This window comes from Lissotriton helveticus, chromosome 7 (genome assembly GCF_964261635.1).
Source record: "Lissotriton helveticus chromosome 7, aLisHel1.1, whole genome shotgun sequence".
Lineage (NCBI taxonomy): Eukaryota > Metazoa > Chordata > Amphibia > Caudata > Salamandridae > Lissotriton > Lissotriton helveticus.
The window spans coordinates 198130447-198150533 of NC_136068.1; the positions used below are offsets into that span (position 1 = coordinate 198130447).

A 20087-nucleotide genomic window follows, 5' to 3' on the forward strand; every position below is an offset into this window, starting at 1 on the left:
TTGCTAATCGCAATTAAGGAATATTAAGGAATCGCTAAAAAGAAGCGATTTTGTACATACATACCATTTTGCGATTTCTAAATAGCGATTCCTTAAAATTCGCTATTTAGGAATCGCAAAACGGAATGTTGATACATATCGCCCTTAATGTTGTTTGCAGTTTCTAGGCACAGCCAATGGTCGCATTTCATTATGTGAGACAAAGGAAAGTAATATATTTTAAGGAACCATAGTAAGGAAGAAATTAAGGGCCAGATGTGCAAAACATTTTTACAGTTATAAACACTCCGATTTCGAGCTTGTGAATGCAAAAATGCTTTTTCTACCAATCCCCTTTTGAAGCGTTTATACTTTTACAGACTATTAAAATGTATTGCGACCCCATTCCCATTCAGTATTGTGAAGCGGGGCCTTGTGGGGGGTTCCTTCTAAATGGCAATTTGTATTTGATGTGCCAATCTTTAGCTACCGTAATGAAACGTTCCTGACTCCTGAGCTGGCATGGTAACCAATTTGCAAAAAGGAAGGGAGCCCCTTCCCTTTGTGAATGCAAAAAAGTTTGTTCGAATGTAGACAGTGGGCCAATGGACCACTGCCAACTCTCAAACAAACTATGAAAAAGTCAACTTTCTTTTGTAATCGCAGCACTATTTCCTTTAAGGAACACATGGTGCATTAAAAAAAAGGTTTACTTTATTTACAGGCAATCACAGACATGATGGTCTTCTAATCTTAGTTTGACACCATCTGTGTGATGGGCAATAAATCAGAGTGAGTCGCAATTTGTGACCTACCTTATTAATATTCATGAGGTAGGTCTGATTACTATCCACTCTAAATCGAAATTATAGAAACTGAACTATTAATGCATAGGTTGGTTTGTAATATTCTATACTGGTTACAAAAGTGCTGGTTGGTACCACTTTCATGAACATATCGTGTGCAGTCGCGGTGGGGTGGGGGTGCGGAGAGTTGACATACGAAGACAAAGGAAACTTTAAAAAAAAGAAAACCATGATTTTCTTTTTTTATCTAAGTTTCCCTGGTTGTCATATGTCGACTATCCCGCCGCCCCGCCCTACCACTCTTACCTACACTGGCCGCTCCTGACATGGTTAATTTAATGAATGTCATTGCAAAATTGTATAGGATGTGCACTAAGTATTATTGAAGAAGCATTGTGTGCTTTGCTTCTTCTGTTCCTTGTGGCACAATAGCAAAAAGTGCTCTAGAGCTGCAGCTAACTGCAGCCTTCTGAAGCAGATAGCACACATTTGCTATTCACATAAGGATGTTTGTCACAGAGGCAGGGCTTTAAGTGGGCGGGTCCTGCCGGTGCTGAGCTCCTTCAGTTCTAAAAAGCAGGTGCTGAGACAGGTCCCTATCGAGCTCTCCATTTTTACCCTCACCACCAGGGTGGAAAATAATCTTCTCTTTGCAGCGGTACCACCCTTCACTGCCTTTGAGGTAACTTCAAAGAGACTTGTTAAAGTTAGTTTTGCAGAATTGTCGTTTCAGAACTGAAGGATTTCCATATTTTATACAACAAAGCCATCAATCAATCAATCAATCATATAATTTATAAAGCGCACTACATACCCGCAAGGGTTTCAAGGCGCTGAGGGGTAGGGAGGAAGGGGGTGCTGTTGCTACTGGTCGAACAGCCAGGTCTTGAGTTGTCTCCTGAAGGTTAGAGGGTCTTCGGTTTGTCGTAGGATGAGGGGGAGGGTGTTCCAGGTCTTGGCGGCGCGGTGGGAGAAGGATTTGCCTCCGGCTGTGGTTCTGAGGATGCGTGGGATGGTAGCCAGGGAGAGGTCTGGGGAGCGGAGATTCCTGTTGAGTACGTAGGAGAGGCGACTGTTGAGATAGGCTGGGCCGGTCTTGTGGAGTGCCTTGTGTGCCTGGATCACAAGCTTGAAGGAGATTCTTCTGTCGACAGGGAACCAGTGCAGGTTCTTCAGGTGGGGGTGATGTGGTCGCGGCGTGGGACGTCGAGGATCAGGCGTGCAGAGGCATTCTGGATTCTTTGCAGTCTGTTGATGAGCTTGGCCGGGCTCCGGCATAGAGGGCGTTTCCGTAGTCGAGTCTGCTGCTGACTAGGGCCTGGGTGACTGTTTTCCTTGTGTCTGTCGGGATCCATCTGTAGATTTTGCGGAGCATACGGAGGGTGTTGAAGCAGGAGGAGGAGACAGCGTTGACTTGTTTGGTCATGGTGAGTTTCGAGTCGAGGATGAATCCCAGGTTGTGTGCGTGGTTGGTGGGTGGGGATCCCCAGAGATGTGGGCCCCCAGGAAACGTCCCAGGCTGAGGAATTGGACCCGAGGATGAATGTTGGAAATGGGATCCCTGGCTGGCCAGGGCTTTCGCCAAAGTCAGTCAGAGACCACCTCTCCCAAGTCAGGGCAAGGGAGTTACACGCCAAGATAACCCCTGCTCACCCTCTAGGTAACGTGGCGCGAGCAGCAAGGCTAAACTTGGAGGCGATGTAAGTTAAGTATTTGCGCACGCACCCCAGCAACAACACCCAGGACCCACCACAAAGGAAACTCCACACAAGGTTATATAAAAATAGCCTTTGTATTACACCAAAACACATTAGATAAAACACACACTTTACAATGTGCCAGAGGCACGGGCAGAATTTACAGGGGATATGTACAAGACAGGGCCACCTGGACCACTGTCAGGAATCAGAAGTAACACTTTCAGAAAATAGCACTTAGAATGTAAATCACTGTAGCACAAAAATATAAAAATAGAGCACACAACCAGTAATCACTGGTAACAGGACCTCACTAGCACCACCTGTACTAGGGAGAAAACAACCACCTATGTATCACAATACCTGTAGGGGTGTAAGAACAGAACACATGATGCAATGCATAACATTCATTCAGAGGTGTAAAGAGGAAAACACATGATGCATCAACAATACATTCAGAGGTGCATAGAAAGTACAATTGCGCCAAACTCACGTAAGTCACCACCTGTGACTGTCCCTAGGCCCTCTGGCCTTGTTGGGGCTAGGACGCCCTGTGTCCAAAGTGTCAGGGTCCTAAACGTGGCAGTTGCCCACAAAGTGCTGGGCAACTGGGTAGCACAATGATGGGGCCAATGTTGGAGCCTCGCAGGCTCTGCAGAAATCACTTGTGCCCCCTAAGCCCCTCCGGGCTCTAAAGCAACACTGGCCGCCGTTGGAGTCCCCCTCCTGGGGACTCGAAGCACAAGTGGGGCACCTGGAGCCTCTCCTGGCTCTGCATAAGCAAGATGCCCCCTGAGCCTCTCTGGGCTCCTCAACAACAGAGGCCGCCTAAGCCTCTTGTGGGCTCGAAATGCCAATGCCCCCTTTGGAGCCCTCGTGGCTCGGAGTAACCACTGAGCCTCTCTGGGCTCGGAAACAAGAATGCAGCCCGAGTGGAGCCTCTCGGGGCTCAAGCGACCCTGCAATGCCCCCGGAGGTCGTGCTAATGAGAGGGGGCGGGGCGGACACCGGCAATGTGTCCCGACGCCCCCCTCTCCTTTCCAAAGCACCAGCACTCACCGGGTTCTGGCGCTGCAGCTCTCCTCTCTCTCCTGCACTCCTCTGTGTGCAGCGCGGGGCTCTCCTTCCGGCACCGGAGCCCCGCCTGCCTCTGCAGCCGCCCTGTTCCTCTCGCCGCACTTCCTGGGACCGGAGCGCAGGGTAGGCTCCTGTCGACTTCCGGTTGTCCCACCTGTTCCGCCTGACTTCCGGTTCGGGGCCGCCAATGGCAGCGCGGGTCCGATGGTGTGGAGGCGGGACTTCCGGGTCGCCGTAGGCAGCGCGGCGGCCCGGCAGGGTTCCTGGGCTGCGGCGGTGATTTCCACACGGGGTGAGCTCCCGATAATTTCAATAAATCACGCAAATATGCGGCGTGGGCAGCCGCTAGAGCAGCAAAATGCAGGGTGGGCACCTGCCTTACAAAAGCGCTCCCAAGCGCTTTGTGGGCACAAACTGCAGCGCTAGGACGAAATAAGCGCTCTCAAGCGCTAGACAGACAATCACAGCGCTCCCAGCGCTATAATCAAAAACAAAACGCTTCCAAGCGCTAGAGGGCAGAAAGCGCGCTCCTAGCGCTACAAACAGGATAAAGCGCTCCCAGGGGCAAGGACAGAGCCCCAGCAACCAAGTCCTTGGGCAGGCAGGGGGGCAAGGCTGGGCCCAGAGCCAGCACACTGGGTCTCCAGGCAGGGAGACACCCCAAGTGGCGGTCCTCTGGCCCAGCAGCAGCAACAGCCCCCTCAGGATCCTAGAAGAGAACAACTTCAGTGGGGACACAGCCCCATTTTTATACAGTATTTCCCTTTGTCTGAAGGTGCAGGGTGGGGGCGGAACCAGTCGCAGCTGGTTCTTGAGTAGTCTGTTTACCTCAACCACCCCCTCTATTCACTGGCAGGGCTTGGGTCATTAGACACACCACAGGGGGGCGGAGTCAGCATTGTGTGGGGAAAACCCAGCCCATCCAGGACACAGGTATACTCCTCCCACACATCACTCATGCTAATCTCACACTCACCACCGGGCAGACCCATCCAGACTTCCTGGAGCCTGGCATGCCAGCCAGCTCCAGCCAATCACACTCCAGCACCCTCACTGCACACGTACAGCCATGTCTAGAAATGGCGCTTCCCTTCTAGACACATACAAGCCACACATACCATTGCGCAGCACTCACTCTCACGAGTTCACACATACTAAACTCGAGCCTGCACTCCCCACGCATCAGGAAGTACCAGGGACACACACATTCCCCATGCATTCCTATGGGAGGGCAGGCCAGCCATACTACACGCACGCACTTTACTCTGGGACCCAGGGAAAAAGTGCACCAAGCCAGAAATCATGAACGCCATCAAAAGCAAAAAGTTCAGGGGTGAACCAGCCACAAGGCCCGGGTCCAACACAACCCCCTTCCAGCCAAAACGCAGGGTAGACCGATCACCACCGTGATGGGCTTCCCTGCTTTGGGCGAAAGAACACGGACACGGGCCCGCCACTACCGGGACACCGTCCTGTTCCACGCCACTGTGAACCCCTGGGATTCCTTCTCAAACCACCATCTGGAACAACTGGGCTACCCCCCTGGTACTCCCTAGCTGTCCGTGGCCAGGACCAGGCCCTGGGCCACCCAGTTGCCACCGGTCCTTGCCTATTCACAGAGTGGGGGGTAGTAACCCCTGGCACATAGTAGCCACTCTCCACTCTTCCTGTTTGCAAGACAGGGCTAGACTGCCACTGGTTCTCCAACCTAGGGTCTACACCCTCAGGCGGACTAGGAGTCTCAGGGAAGGCTCTCCTCCCCTTACCTCTTTTTTTAGGGTTCCTCCTCCCCGTGCGAGGGGGACACCTAGAACGCCATTCCAACCCAGGGTTTAACCCCTTAGGTTGCACCGGGGTCAGAGGCGGGCTCTCCCACCCTCTGCACCCCCTTCCAGAGTTCTGCACCCTCCCAACTGGAGAGGTACCCCTGGAAGAAGCACTGGCTAAGACTCTGGTTACAGACGTCCCACCCTTCAGGTCAGGCCGATCCTGAACCTGGCCTCCCAACCTTCGGTCTAAACTGATAGGTGGGATAATTGCCTGGCACTCCAGGACTTCTGGGGACTCACTCACCATCCCCCTGAGGCTAACACATGACTCATGTGCTGTGTGACTGTCTGTCTGGCGCAGATCTCCCGTCCCCTGTCCACCTGACAGTGCGGGAAGATCCCCCAGAACAGAAGTGGTGTCACCATGGTCACTAACCGGGAACTTCGCCCAACTGGGTAGTCCCTGACCCACTGGTTCTCCCACCGGGGAACACATCCCCCATTCACTCGTCACTTTGGACTTCTGTGCCTCCCCAACGGGAGCGGCACTGCCGGACACCAGAACCACTGGAACACTATTTAAAGATACTCCAGGTTCTCTAGACACTAGGAGATCCCCCTCAAGGGGCCTAACAGGACAGCCTAGGCCCCCAACCTGGTGTTCCCTCAAGAAACCATCCAAGTTCTGAGACTGGGTTTCGGGCACCTGGGAACACTCAGTCCCCCACTCACTCTTACTCCACTGAGACAAGACGTGAGCCCCTACACCCCTCTCGCTACTCTGGGACCTAGCTGGGCTACTCTGAGCCTCTTCCACCACACTGGTCTGGAAGATACCTGACCCACTACTCTCGGGTTCACTCACCCATGACGTGTCAGAACCTCCAGCACCTTCCCAGCGGTCTGCTTCCTCTGCAAGCTTCCAAGGACTAACATAGTCACCTCTTGACAGGTGTTTGCGCAACTCTGGCACAAAACAATGGAACAGCTGCTCTCTGATAACCAGGTTGAGCAGACCCTCAAAATCAGGTTCCCCATGAACCTCTAGCCAATCAAGCAGGGCATCATGACAATCATCCACATAGTCCGTCCAATCCTGGTGAGGCAGTCTCCTACTGCCCCTGAACTTCAATCTGTACCTGTCCTCTCGGGAACAAGGTACCACTCTTTGGAAACGGGGCATGGCACTTCCCGCACCAAACTCTCTATTGCTGCCACCACTGGATCCAACCCTCCCTGGGGAATCCAGAAAACTAGGACTGTGGTCAGGGGATACCCTACCCTCTAGGGCTATCTTCTCCCTGGCCCAGGCTCTCTCAGCCTCTGCAATCCGCTCATTCACACCCAGCTGCGCCATCTCTCTGGCATACTCTAACCGGAGCTTCTCCATAGCCAGCTGGTGCTCCCTCTCTTCTCTCCTATCCAACCACTCATCTGGGGACAGGGAAAGGGATGGGGTGCTACATCTGACACTGGACCCAGCAAGGGACTCCCTATCTAGGGGGTACTCGCTCTCTGCTGGCGCCCATCTACTGTCAAACTCACTCTCCACATCAGACTCTTCAGGGCTCCCCTCAGACCCACCACCCTCCTGGTGTGCGGCCCGGGCCCTCTCTCTCTCACTGTGCTCACGCTCCCAGTCACTCTTCTGCCACAGGATCATGTTATCCCTAAGCTTGGACTGGGTGTCTGACTCACTCACTGGGATGTCTCTCTCCTCACAAAACCGTACCAACTCAGGCACACTGTACCTAAACAGGCCACAGAGGTTAAAAGGAGATTCCATCTTGACAGGATGCTCACAGACACGTGCAACACAAGGGACCTTGCAATCCGAAGTAGGAGTACACAATTCCAAAACTTCAACACTCTCCTTATCAAAGAGAACTCACTCATGCGTCCAGGAAAACACACCATTCATCCACACACACCCTCCCCTCGGATCGGTAAGGCAGTTTCTACCACCCCTGACTTCTCAACCTGACCAAAAGTGACACAGGTACCAAACTCTGGGAGCAGGGCAGGGGAAAAATGTACTGAACACAATTATCAAATGACACTCTTCAGGAGAAGCAATACTAGAACTTCAAAGGACAATAATCCCCAACATGTAATTATCTAAAATGCAGAGCTTTGTAGTGTGGCCCGTTGACACTGCGGTACAACGCAAACACAAATCCGGATCCTCACCGCCTGCCACCAATGTTGGAAACGGGATCTCTGGCTGGCCGAGGTTATATAAAAATAGCCTTTGTATTATAATAAACATACATTTTCTAATTTATTCTAAAAAGTGTTCTATGTGCTAAATTACTATTCCTAAAAAGTGATGATTCCTGACAGTGGTCCAAGTGGCCCTGTCTTGTACATATCCCTTGTAAATTCTGCCCGTGCCTGTTGGCACAGTGTAACAATATGTGTGTTTTATCTAATGTATGTTTATTATAATACAAAGGCTATTTTTATATAACCTTGTGTGGAGTTCCTTTGTGGTGGGCTTTGGGAGTTGTTGCTGGGTGCTCGCGCAAACACTTAACCTACATAGCCTCCAAGTTTAGCCTGGCTGCTCGCGTCACGTTACCTAGAGGGTGAGCAGGGGTTATCTTGGTGTGTGACTCCCTTGCCCTGACGTGGAAGGGATGGTCTCTGACTGACGTTGGCGCAAGCCTTGGCCAGCCAGAGATCCCGTTTCCAACAATGAGGATCTCCGTCTTGTCTGTGTTGGCTTTGGCAGTGAGGGGGTCCTTGATGAGGGAGAGGGTCAGTTGCGTGTCGTCGGCATGGGAGATTATGTTGAGGTTGTGATGTCGGGCGATGAGTGCGAGAGGCTCCACATAGACGTTGAACAGCGTCCGGCTGAGGGAGGATCCCTGCGGGACACCGCAGATGATCTCGAAGGCTTCAGATTGGAACGGGGGCAAGGCGGACTCTCTGGGTTCTGCCTGAGAGGAAGGAGGAGGTCCAGTCCAGGGCCTTGTCTCGGATCCCTGCGTCATGGAGTCGTGTGCGATGGCAGACGGTATCGAAGGCGGCGGAGAGGTCCAGGAGGATGAGGGCCGCCGTCTCGCCGTTGTCCAGTAGTATCCTGATGTTGGTCTCGGTGCTGTGGTTGCTGCGGAACCCTGATTGGGAGGTGTCCAGGATGCTGTTGTCTTCGAGGTAGCGGGTGAGTTTGATGTAGCCTATCTTCTCGATGACCTTAGCTGGGAACGGAAGCAGGGAGATGGGCAAGAAGTTATTCAGTTCGCTCGGGTCCGCCTTGGGTTTCTTCAGAAGGGCGATGATCTCGGCGTGTTTCCAGCTTTCAGGGAAGGTTGCGGTTTTGAAGGAGAGGTTGATGATGTTGCGTAGGTGGGGTGCGATGGAGCTGCCGGCTTTGTTGAAGATGTGGTGTGGGAAAGGGTCAGACGGCGAGCCGGAGTGGATTGTGCCCATGGGCTTGATTGTGTCTTCGATGCTCATGTTGGCCCGGGTTGCCAGGGGGTCGTCGTCGGTGGGGTGAGGTTGTTCCGGCGCGTTGGGGCCTGTTAGGGACATCCGGGGGTTGAAGCTTACGTGGATGTCGGTGATCTTGCGGTAGAAGAAGGAGGCGAGGGAGTCCCACAGGGCTTGCAACGGTGGGATGTCGTTGGAGCTGGGGTTGGAGAGTTCCTTCACGACATTTAAGAGCTCCTTCCAGTTGTGTGCTTTGTTGTCAAGGCAATCTTTGAAAGAGGTTTTCTTGGCGGTCCTGATGAGGTGGTGGTGGTTAAGGATGGCGTCTTTGTGGGCTGTGCGGCGACTTCTCGCTGAGCCATATGTTCTCCAATTTCCGACAGGTGCGCTTTGACGCTAGGAGTTCCGGGGTGAACCCGTTGGCTCTCTTGCTGGAGTCTTTGAGGGTTGGTTTTTTCAGTGGGGCTATGCCATAGTTGTTGGTTATTTATCTTATGCAACTAACAACCATTGACAAAGCCAATAGTCTTGGCTTGTTCTAGGTGTAATGTTATTTGTTGTGTTATATATGTGGAAGAAATGACAGAAGCAGCCAAATACCAGTTGGTGGCACTCTAAGCTAGGCACAGATTTTTATTTTTCATGTTTTTGAGCCACGCTCTTAATTACATTGGCCACGCCCCTTCAAGAGACCATCCAGTTTTTTCATCCCGTTTAAGCTCTGCACAGAGGGATCTTGTAGCTGATTTGTTCCCTCCTAGAAATGGTGACCAATCATGTACCCACGCCAAAGGCGGCAACAATCAACTATATAAGCAGATTATTGGAAAGGTGGTTGAATTAATGTTTTTTGTTTGCTATATTGCACAACCGCGGCTTTAAACATTATCGGATCCTCATTGGTGGAGCAGATTGTTGAATAGGTGCTCTGAGACCAATCACATGCAGAAGAGAGAGAGAGAAGCTCAAGATGTAAAGGCAGCAGGTATTGAACCAACTTCTTTTGGTGTGGTGAGATGATTGGATCAGGTATCATAGAAATGTGAGCAAATCACATGGACAATGTATCTTAAACAGACAAAGAGGAAGAACTAGGCCACTGAAATTGAGGGTATGTATGCACTAGTCCTGGTGCCATGAGTATCATGCCTTTTCCCTCGTCGAAGGCATCACCGCTTGCTGTTATTATGGTGACCTCGGGTGGAATTTGTCCCAAAACAACACTTACGGGAAACCCAGGAGCACCTATTAAAAACAGATGTTTCTGCTATTACTATCTAGAAGCCAGGAACAGTCTGAGCGTTTGTTGTTATTGCGTTGACAATGAGGAGCTCCCAGTCTTCACTTGATTTTTTCCTCTCATGCAACCGGACAAATTACATGCGCTTTGCCGGTTTCTTCTTTTTTTATGTTTATTCTCTCTTATATTATGCTTCCAAACTCATAATCATGATAGCAGTAAGAACAGCGTTATTATAATATGAATATCAAGTGAATCAGTAACAGCCACAAAATTAAACTTGTTAGAGTACTATTACTACTAGTATATGTCTCCAATGGCTTCTTCTCCCTATTATTATTTGTATTATTAGCAACGTCATTAATATTGCTATTATTATGATTATTATGATTATCATCTATGATATTACTATTACTACTACTAATATTAATAATAACGGAAAAAAATTAAATTAGTAATACCAATGATATAGACTAATAATAATAATAATAATAATAATTATTATTATTATTGTTTTTGTTATTGTTGTTATTATTATCATAATAACAATAAACCATTGTACATTTCTGTAGCACTTGTGTCCGAAGTATTTTACTTCTATGTATCTATGTGTGTGTGCGGGTGCATCAGTGTGTGTGTGTGCACATGCGTGTGTGTGTGTACATAAAGTGAAGGCAAGGGCAGTCCATGAAGCTAGTTAAGCCTGGGTTAACCATAGAGAATTCCCCAAGCTGACACAATCTTGCACCTTCCAACCATTTGTAACAGCTTAGCGGGAAAACTCTACCCTGCCGGTCCACACAGAGCTGCCTGGGATCCTCTCCTTGCTCTTCATAAGACGGAAGCCCAATAAGCCAAAGAAAAATAGAAAAATGTAAACAAACCTGTTCCTATTTTCTTTGGCTGATCAGACTTCCCTTCAACACATGCAAGGGAGGAGCCTGAAGGTCTGTCTGCTCCTAGCGAAGAGGCAGAGGGAGGACCACAAGAGGATGGAGCCATTGTTTTACCCAAACATTCCGTAAGAGGCTTCCAGCACTTTATGACCAATCAGTGAGGATTGCTTTAATATGCTGTGTGACTCAGGAACCTTACCCCCAGGCGTGGCTCGTGCAGGTAAGAGCGGTGGGCCGGATGTATTTGTTTTTCTTCTAGTTTTTGAGGCTAAGAGGTGCAGTGATGCTGGAACTAAATAGTATTTGTATGTAAGCCCATTTCTTTGAAACATTGGCTGAAGTGCATGCAAGAAATTAGTATGTAGAAGACACAAAAGTTAAGTAAAAACGAAATATGAATCGACTCGATGAGAAGAGGTGTTAAGAGTTGAGACTAGCTAGTGTCTCATTTGGGGCCAATGAAATGGCCATGGCCTCACTTAAAGGTTTTAACAGATTCCTTGGACAGAACAATTGAGAGGAAAGCACAGAGATGGAATCAAGACTAGAATGGAATGGGGCAGTGCTGTTGGAACCAAGGATTCCTGGGTATGGTACATAGACAGAAGAATACTTCCTAGGAAATGTCAGTCCATTTGGAAGGCAGAGACAGTATGAGTGGGACAAGCTAATGCCCATATTGATTAAATTAGAAGAGTGCAGGACTCACCCAGGTGTAGTAGATATTCACATGGAGCAGCGCGTGCTAATTTTAGGCAGAGGGTTCGAATTAATAAAGAGAATGAAGATGGACCTCTGTACTTTAGGATATTATGGCGGGAATGAGAATGTTTGGTGAGGGAGGATAAACCTAACAACAACAGAGACACCTAAGAAACTAGTGAACATGGAGAAAAGGAAGTCATGTAAGGGGGTGGTGGTTACCAACACTCTCTCTAATTATATCATCTTTTAAATTTCCCAGGAGTGAGTATCAGAATCGGCTTGAATACTGTGTGGCTAGTAATGCAAAAATAATACAACAGGGGGATATTTTGCTGGATTGTCAGTAGACGATCTGGGATAACAATGTTTTGGCATGGAATCTTTATGGGATTTTGCTAAATACACTGTCACAGAAAGGTCTCTTGGTGCTTCCGGATCAAAACCGAAACCCTTAATTTGTTTGAACTAGGGGATTATTATTGTTTTTCTGAAAAATGGGAAATACTTAGTACATCTGTAGGAAGAGAATATCACACGGTCGGAGTTAACAAAGGAAAAGCTGGAACCCCTATTCTTGTTCTTCGATTGAGGGGGATAACCAAACAAAAATGTATTTGATAACTGAAAAGCACCACCAGAAATGTACCTTCTTAATCTTTTGCCCAAAAAAGACCTTCTCTATCTTATGCCCAAAAAGAAGAACCTGAGCTGTGAAGGTATTGTGAGCTAAACCGAATTTTAAAAGAAATATTAAGTTTTTTCTTGTAGCCAATGCAAAGGTGTTTGGCATTACTGACGTGATGTTGAGCCATAATTAATTGTTTGGCTTTATTTGCTTGGGTGCAGCTGGGAAATATTTGTTGAATTTACCAACAAAACCTCCAGGTAAGTAGACAAGTTACAAAGACAAGTTTGTAAGACAGACCTTTCAGTCAGATCAGAAGTAAGCAAAGGCCATTAGGCACAGATAAAGGAAGTTAGGTCCAAGAAGCAGGGACTGATAGGTCACGTGGGAAGGCTGCTAAGCACTCCTAGGCGAAGTCCTTTAGGCCACCAAGGTAAAGATTTGATCAGGAAGCCCTCCATGATGTTCCATTCCAAGCCTACAAAAATGCAATGGAAGCAGATGTCTCTTTGTGCCCTGTCTTCTAAGTCTGTGACAATTTGATAAGATGCCACACTTCTTGTCCCAAGTTGTGAGCGCTGTGTAGCATGGATTCTAAACTAGCCACTGCTTTTCCCCGGCTTCTCAAGTTCGGCCTGTCAGTTCCCAATATCTGCACTGGTGGAGCATATATCATTGAATGTGTCTCCCAGTTTGGACTTTAGGTTAGAAACTGTTGAGGATACCAGTGTATTTTCTCTCAGTATGCAACAATAAAGTGGTCCCTGTGGGGGAAGTGTAGCCCTGGACTTCCACGACAATAGTGTTATACCAGAAATAAATGAGTAAGTTTCAGTTATTTGTTTAGTGCATGTATTTATACATATCTCATTTAAGAATATGTAAATCAATATCAACAGTATAATGTAATACTTGTACAAGGTGCTCCTAAAAGGTGACAGTACTGTGAACGTGATACATGCTTTTCACTCTCATGTACAGGGCCAAAGTCTGATGATGAAAAGTAATTCCTGATATCTAATAACTGAGTGCTGGCGCTAACCGCCTGCAATCAACTACACAAATTAAGCACTGCATTTCGGCATTGCCGGTGGATGCAGCTACAAGCGCGACTCCTGCCTTTTTCTGCTTCTGTGAGATTATATAAAATTGGTTATGAGGCAGATAATTAAGAAGTATTTCCAGTTACAATACCTGGGTGTAGTGGGTACAAACAGAACCACTGCATTTGCTCGGACAGCTGGGATTACATTCCCGTGGATAAGGAAAGGAGTATTGTTGCCTCTCTTCATACCAAGCTTTAACCAAATCTATAATCGATCGATACCTGAAAATGATAAAACAAGAATCAATTGCACAGTTGATAATATCACGTGACTATTATTAAACACATGAAATGTACAAAACAAATGTTATCAAACCATGGTATGGGCCGGCTCTTGGAGTCACATTACTGAATACTCTGGAAGTGATCCTTGGGCCTGATTTCGAGTTCGGCGGACTGAGTAACCTTCTCACTGAACACTAAATATGATCCTTAGGCACTTGTCTAGCCCCTTCTGTAATAAACATTATGGTAGGACAACTCTTGCGGTATCTGTGTCCCCCTAATTTGTATGGGGGCGTGGTCTATGTGAAATAAGTGAAAGACATCTCTTGAAGCCCAAATCCTTCTACTTAACAGGATATCCATATGGTCCTTGCCTCCTTGTGGAGCATTGCTAGAAAACATTTCAGAAAGGCCTCTTGATGTCTTGTGCTCTGCAGTTCAAAAGGCTAAACTAGAAACAATGTTGCACAAATTGGAACCAATGTTTATAGTTGCTTAGGATCAACTGTTTTCTGGAATATTTAGTACTGTGAATAAATGATAGCTATATGAGATTTGTGTCTGCTGAGTTGGGTAAAGGAAGTGTGATTATCACAGTATCTTGTGAAAGCTTCAAGTGATTTTGAGAGAAAAACAAGTGCCAACTGTGCCATACAAACCATAGTATTTAGAAGAAATTTGGAATAAATCTTTATGAAAAAACTGTTTTGATAAGAATGTGTTTATTAAGCACCTTTAGGCCCCAACCTGGGCAAAACTTAAATGGAGGGAAACTCACTGCACATGCCATTCAGAGGACTTGTTGTGCTCTTAAATGAACTGAGAGTGGCAGCTGATCTGATACCAGTCTGTCAAATACATCTCTGGACATTGCCTGCAACAGCTCTTGGTCCAAACTTTTCGAAACACTCAAGCTTCCAAATTCGGACCACTTTCCATATCAGTCCAAGGTCTTTATTTTTTTTCCAAACTTAGGGCCCGATTTAGACCTAGGTGGACGGGTTAGTCTGTCACAACAGTGACAGATACCAAGTCCGCTGAAATATAAATCCCATAGGATATAATGGGATTTATATTTTGGTGAACAGTATACCCTTCACCATTGTGATGGAGTAACCCGTCCGCCGAGATCTAAATCAGGCCCTCACTGTTTGCCCCATTCTGACTTGAGAGAATTTTACTAAGCGAAAGTCTTTAAGTGTGAAGATCATTTGTTCTCACTACCTCTTTTTATTCTGGTTATGTTAAGATCTGTGTAAAATGTTCATCATGCTCAAATATATTGCATAGTTTGTGGAATTCATTTTTGACTTGTTGATACTATTCACCCAAAATGTATCCATTTATATAAATGTGATCACCTTTATGTTCTGCTGCTAGATAAATGTAGAGGCTAACATGTATATTTCATAATCCACATATAATGCAGCATATAATGGATTATGTGGCAAATTCGGAAAATCAATAATTATTCAGAAAATGCAGCAATCACAAATTGCATAATACAGTGGCCCTAGTTATAGGCATGTTTTGGTTTGTCAGTGTTATTCACACTACTGCGCCTCTAGGCCTATTACAAGATCTGCCACCTGAAGCTATGTCAAAAAAAATATTCTTTTGAGTTAAGAGTGAATAATCCCGTTTTAACACAAAAAAAATTCAAAGATCAAAAGTTGCTAAAGGGACTGCAACAGGTGTTGCTGCGCAGTGGAAGGCCCTTCGCAAAGATTTACTGGTCACCTTGCTGTAGCTTATTTCTGATTTTGGACGTCAATGTGGTACTAATCAAGTGAAACCTTTGTCCATATAGCGTTAAAGTGTGTAAGAATTAAATTCCAAAATAAGGAAATTTTAACATAACATGTGCTGCATTATGCTGCGAAATTTGCCTTTTCTTGCCACATAATTTAGTCAGCCCTGTCGCATAATTTGGTCCTATCCTGCTACATAATTCCATTGGCCCTGTCTACACCACATGTTTAGGTGTTATACTGAACTTTGTATTACATCCTTGACATCACGCTGATCTGGTTAAGAGCTCCTTAGCAATCTTTGTTGTGTCCTCCTGTCATAGACAAATCAGAGGCATTCTTAAATGTGATCTCTAAGAAAATGCTGCTGTTACCTTCCAGATTGGACGGACAGGTTCTGGCCGAAGAACCTCATAATATGGGAAGGACCATGGTCCCATATACACTTTGATGCCCAGGATTCAGCAGACCTTGCGAGTCGTTCATCCCACATCTAAACGGAAAAAGATAACAGACACATGAAAGCAATACATACCTAGTGATAGATATTCGAAAGACACCCACACACAGACATGGACTGATGTGCCTACGGGTATCACATGCCAACACAGATCTCTGCACTCATTTACATAGACCAAAATACATACATTCGTGTGTATAGACCAGCAGACATATAGGCCCAGATTAACATCCACCCACACACATCTCTCTCTCTCTCTCACACACACAACACATCCACTATCCTTTTCAATCAAAATTAACAGACTAACATGTTCACTTCTCAAATTCCATATTCAACTATACTAATTCACCACTAATCCTTTATGGGTTCCAGAGTGGTGTGCTTCAACACTCCATCAGGGGTGACAAGTGCTATATGAATGCAAACCATTCTTCCCCTTTTATCCCTCCGCTATCCTTCTCACTCCAAATAACTGACTAATATCCACCACTGAGATCACTTTCATATTCCCCATACTAATTCACCACTAATCCTTTATGGGCTTCCGGAGTAGCGTGCTTCAACACCCCATCAGGGGTAACAAGCGCTATATAAATACAAACCTTTTTTCCTCCTCTTACCTTCTGCTATCATTTCGAATCCAAATATCTGACTAACCTATCCACCACTTAAAATGTACTTGCATGTTTCACTATACTAATTCAACACTAATCCTCTATGGGTCCTGAAGTAGCGTGCTACTCGCCGAAAAAGTGCTTCGGCGCCTCGTCAGTGGTAGTAAGCGCTATATAAATGCAATTACAATACAGTACAATACAAACACAGAACAGTGTACCTACAGGTATACATGCACACATACGCACACTAACGCAAATGTGTGCACCTTTTAATAAAGATCAACATGTATACAGTCCTTCATGCACACAGAACAGCAGGTATACAGGTACACATGCACACAGACACAGACACATGCACACATGCCCATGAACACATAGACTACACATGGTTGGCACCAATAGCCACACACGGAACACACCTATTATCTCACCCATTTCAATAAACACAAGTTCATAATTACTGACATACAACACATACAAATAGACACATGTGCACACAGTGGACAGCGGATACATGGTTGCATGGGTTGACGGATAAATATATGCATGAATTGGCGGGACATATAGATACAGAGATAAATATGCGGACTTATACCAATGTGAATTTCACAGCTCAAACCTATCTAAAAAGCAACATGGTGCTGTACAGGAGTGAAGTTTATACCGGATAACTGGGGCAACACAAAGGACAGTAGGACTGAAGGGAAGGCAGAGTTGAGAATACAGGGATGAGGTGAGAGGAGTGAGGTTTAATCTAATTAACTGAAGAGCACAGTTATGGGGAGAAAATACAGTAAGAATAACGAGTGGCAGGTGGATATTCTCTTCTGGGGGATACCAGTCACTGTCCAGCCACCCAGGGGCAGTATGCAGTGAATAGGATGGGTATATAGGTGTATATAAGCATGGATGGATGTGTGTAACTGAATAGAGGAATGCATGGGTTTGGGTGGCTAGATGAATGTATGAATATGTTGGATAGATAGATTATCGTATTGATGTGGGTCAAAGATTGGATACATGGGCATGTTCTGGGCAGAGACTAAAGCTGCATTCACTGCCAATATTGTGCGGGGTGTCTAGCAGCGCTGTACCTGCCAGCATTGCACATCACTTGCCAACATGGTGTGCCAATCCTGAATGCAGACGTCTGCCTTGTCTGACATGTTTTATACAGTCATACCCGCCTGTCTGCCCAAAATGAGAACTTCTGCACCTGTGCTCACGGAAACTTGAACAGTGCCATACTTTCATACTGCTAGCTACCTTGCAAACTGTTGACCAAGTATTCTTACTGTAACCCTTAAAGACAGCTTTGTGGTGTATGCCAGCCATTGACCGACAGCCCTAATCAAATGCTGGCTCTGAAGAGAACTATGTACAAGAGGCGCTTTCTTTATTTGGGTATGGGGGCGTCACACCAGTCTGTTTGCCCCATATTCAATGATGTTTGCTGAGACTGTTCACATTTTGTTTTAGCTGTAGTGCACGGCCGCAGCAAGTTTTCCTTAAACAGGAGAGTGAGGTGGGCAGACCTGTGGGGGGGGGGGGACTGGGAGCTTGAGTGACAGGTCAGCTGCTGAGCCTTCCCGGGGTGAAGTGCGCATGTTGGATTGGACGGGTGTTTTTTCTGCCCAGCCCAACATGCGCACTTGAACCCTCACCTATATGCACAATGCAGGGAGCCCAGGGGATTGCTGCCACAGCCCCCAAGTCTTCTTTGGAGCGTTGGCACAGGCTGGCCAAGCCAATGCTCATGCTGCTCTCATGATGTTTCCTAACATAAACAGAAGGGAGCAGCATCTAGATTAGCTCAGTAGTTGCGGGGGGTGTGGATGAGGGCCTAGCTGGTGGACGGATCACTCACAAGTTTGAGGCACGCCACGCCTGGGGGTACAACATTGATTAGAGAAGCTGGTCAAGCGGCCCTATAGGTCGGATTCCTTTTCCATGCTGCTGCGCATGAACTCTCCTACACGAACATGTATGTGCAATTGATTATTGAGTAGGGATTGGTGCTTCTGACGCATAGCTAAGTAAGAGTCAGCCACTTGCCACCTATAATCATCCAGATTTCAAATAGAGACACATGTCAGGCAGAAGCTTTCCAGAATTCTCATGATTTAATTATATTATGGGTCAGTCTGCCTCCTGTATTAAATTGTGGTGCTTACAAATGAGATTAAGTATAATTCAGACTAGAGGAGCAGGAGCATTTCCAGAGGTTTCATGGTGGCTCTTGATCACATGCGAAGCAGTAAATAGGTATGGCGTCCTCATTGCACCCATCAGTGGTGTGGCCAGCCCAAGGATCTCCCCCACTGCCATGGCATACCGGGCCTAAAAAAGCCCTCCTCTCGACCTTCACAAGGGCCTGCTTCGCACTGAGTCTCATTAGCGCCGAGTCTGATAGGACAGCAGGAATCCTGCCTGTACCTCACCCAGGGCCCTACAACTCCAAAAGGCCTCTCACTCACCCCTGACCTGGAAGAATAAGCGTCTGTGATTTTGCCATCTCTGCTTAGCTGCTTTGGGCCTCGGGCCCGAGGTGTAATCGGTGCCACTTAATGCGTCCTGGCTGCCCCTTACTCTGCTCTCCCTCCGGGCGGGTTGAGAAACCCATCGAGCCATCCAGCGCCGGTGCCCCGTTGAGTTGTCTTGGCCTATTTCCAACCGTGCCCATCCTCAGGCCTTCATCGCAGGGTCACAGAGCTCAGTCAGAAACTGGTTATCTTGGTTGTGCCAAAGCTGCTCCAATCTCCTTGCAGCTCTTTTTAGAGATAACTCAAGATCTAACTCTTTTGGCTTCACTTTTAAGGAACATTAAATATATGAAGAACCCTAAAATCCATGTTTACCAGCCAACATTCTCTTCCTCGAGTCTCTTGTTACTCAGTCAGAACTATACTTTAACGCTGTCGTCTCCCACCAATTGATAAATATGATTATGCACGCTATCAACTTATTATTTCTAGTATATACCAGCTGTATACCGTTATTTATACCTTTTACATGTTTTATACCTTTTCTGATCCAAACCACCACGTAAAGCACTTTGTTACTTTACGGAGTGTTCCCTGCACTTTAGTAAACCTCAAATAAATAAAATGCAATAATATAGCTATGATTAGTGTGCAATGTTTTATAGCAACATTGACTAAGTGCACTTTGTGAGTAATGATGTACCCTTGTGAGGTAGTGATTGGTATATGGCTGTGTCCAAACTGGAATGGCATGGTGAGCAAAAACACTATGGATTAAGGCCTAGATCTTTGTAGTGGGGTGAATATTTGACATTGCTCAGCATTCCGTCCATCAATTGTTCTTTTTGCACGTGTCGCACTAAGTGGGATGGGTTTGCCCAGACGTGTGTCTTGTGCTCTCCATACCACTGGAGTCAACCTAGCCTGGCTGATGAGGGGTGATACCCTGAAACCAGTCCCAGGATGTTTGTTTCCGGTCCAGGGAGGCCCTGGCCTGGACTGTGTCCATTGGGAGCAGGGTCATGACTGTTTTGCATATGGCTGGGTTCAAACTGGAATGGCATTTTGAGCAAAAAAACAATGGATTTATGCCTGGATCTCTGTACTGGAGTGAATGTTTGACTTTGTTCAGCATTCCGTACATCAATTGTTCTTTTTGCATGTGTGGCGGTACTCAGCATTCTTATCTCAAAGTCTGTTATGAAGTTCTGTGG

At 46.8% G+C, this 20087-nt stretch overlaps 1 protein-coding gene across 1 annotated transcript in view; it reads right to left on the reverse strand.

The window, feature by feature from the left end:
* The window catches only part of R3HDML (R3H domain containing like), an 88624-nt gene that overhangs the window by 32239 nt on the left and 36298 nt on the right, over window positions 1-20087 (reverse strand). The window contains exons 3-4 of the mRNA XM_078651945.1: window positions 15685-15803; window positions 13424-13556 (exon numbers count right to left, since the gene is read on the reverse strand). Of these exons, the coding sequence (XP_078508071.1) occupies window positions 13424-13556; window positions 15685-15803 (252 nt within the window). The remainder of the gene's footprint in view (window positions 1-13423; window positions 13557-15684; window positions 15804-20087) is intronic.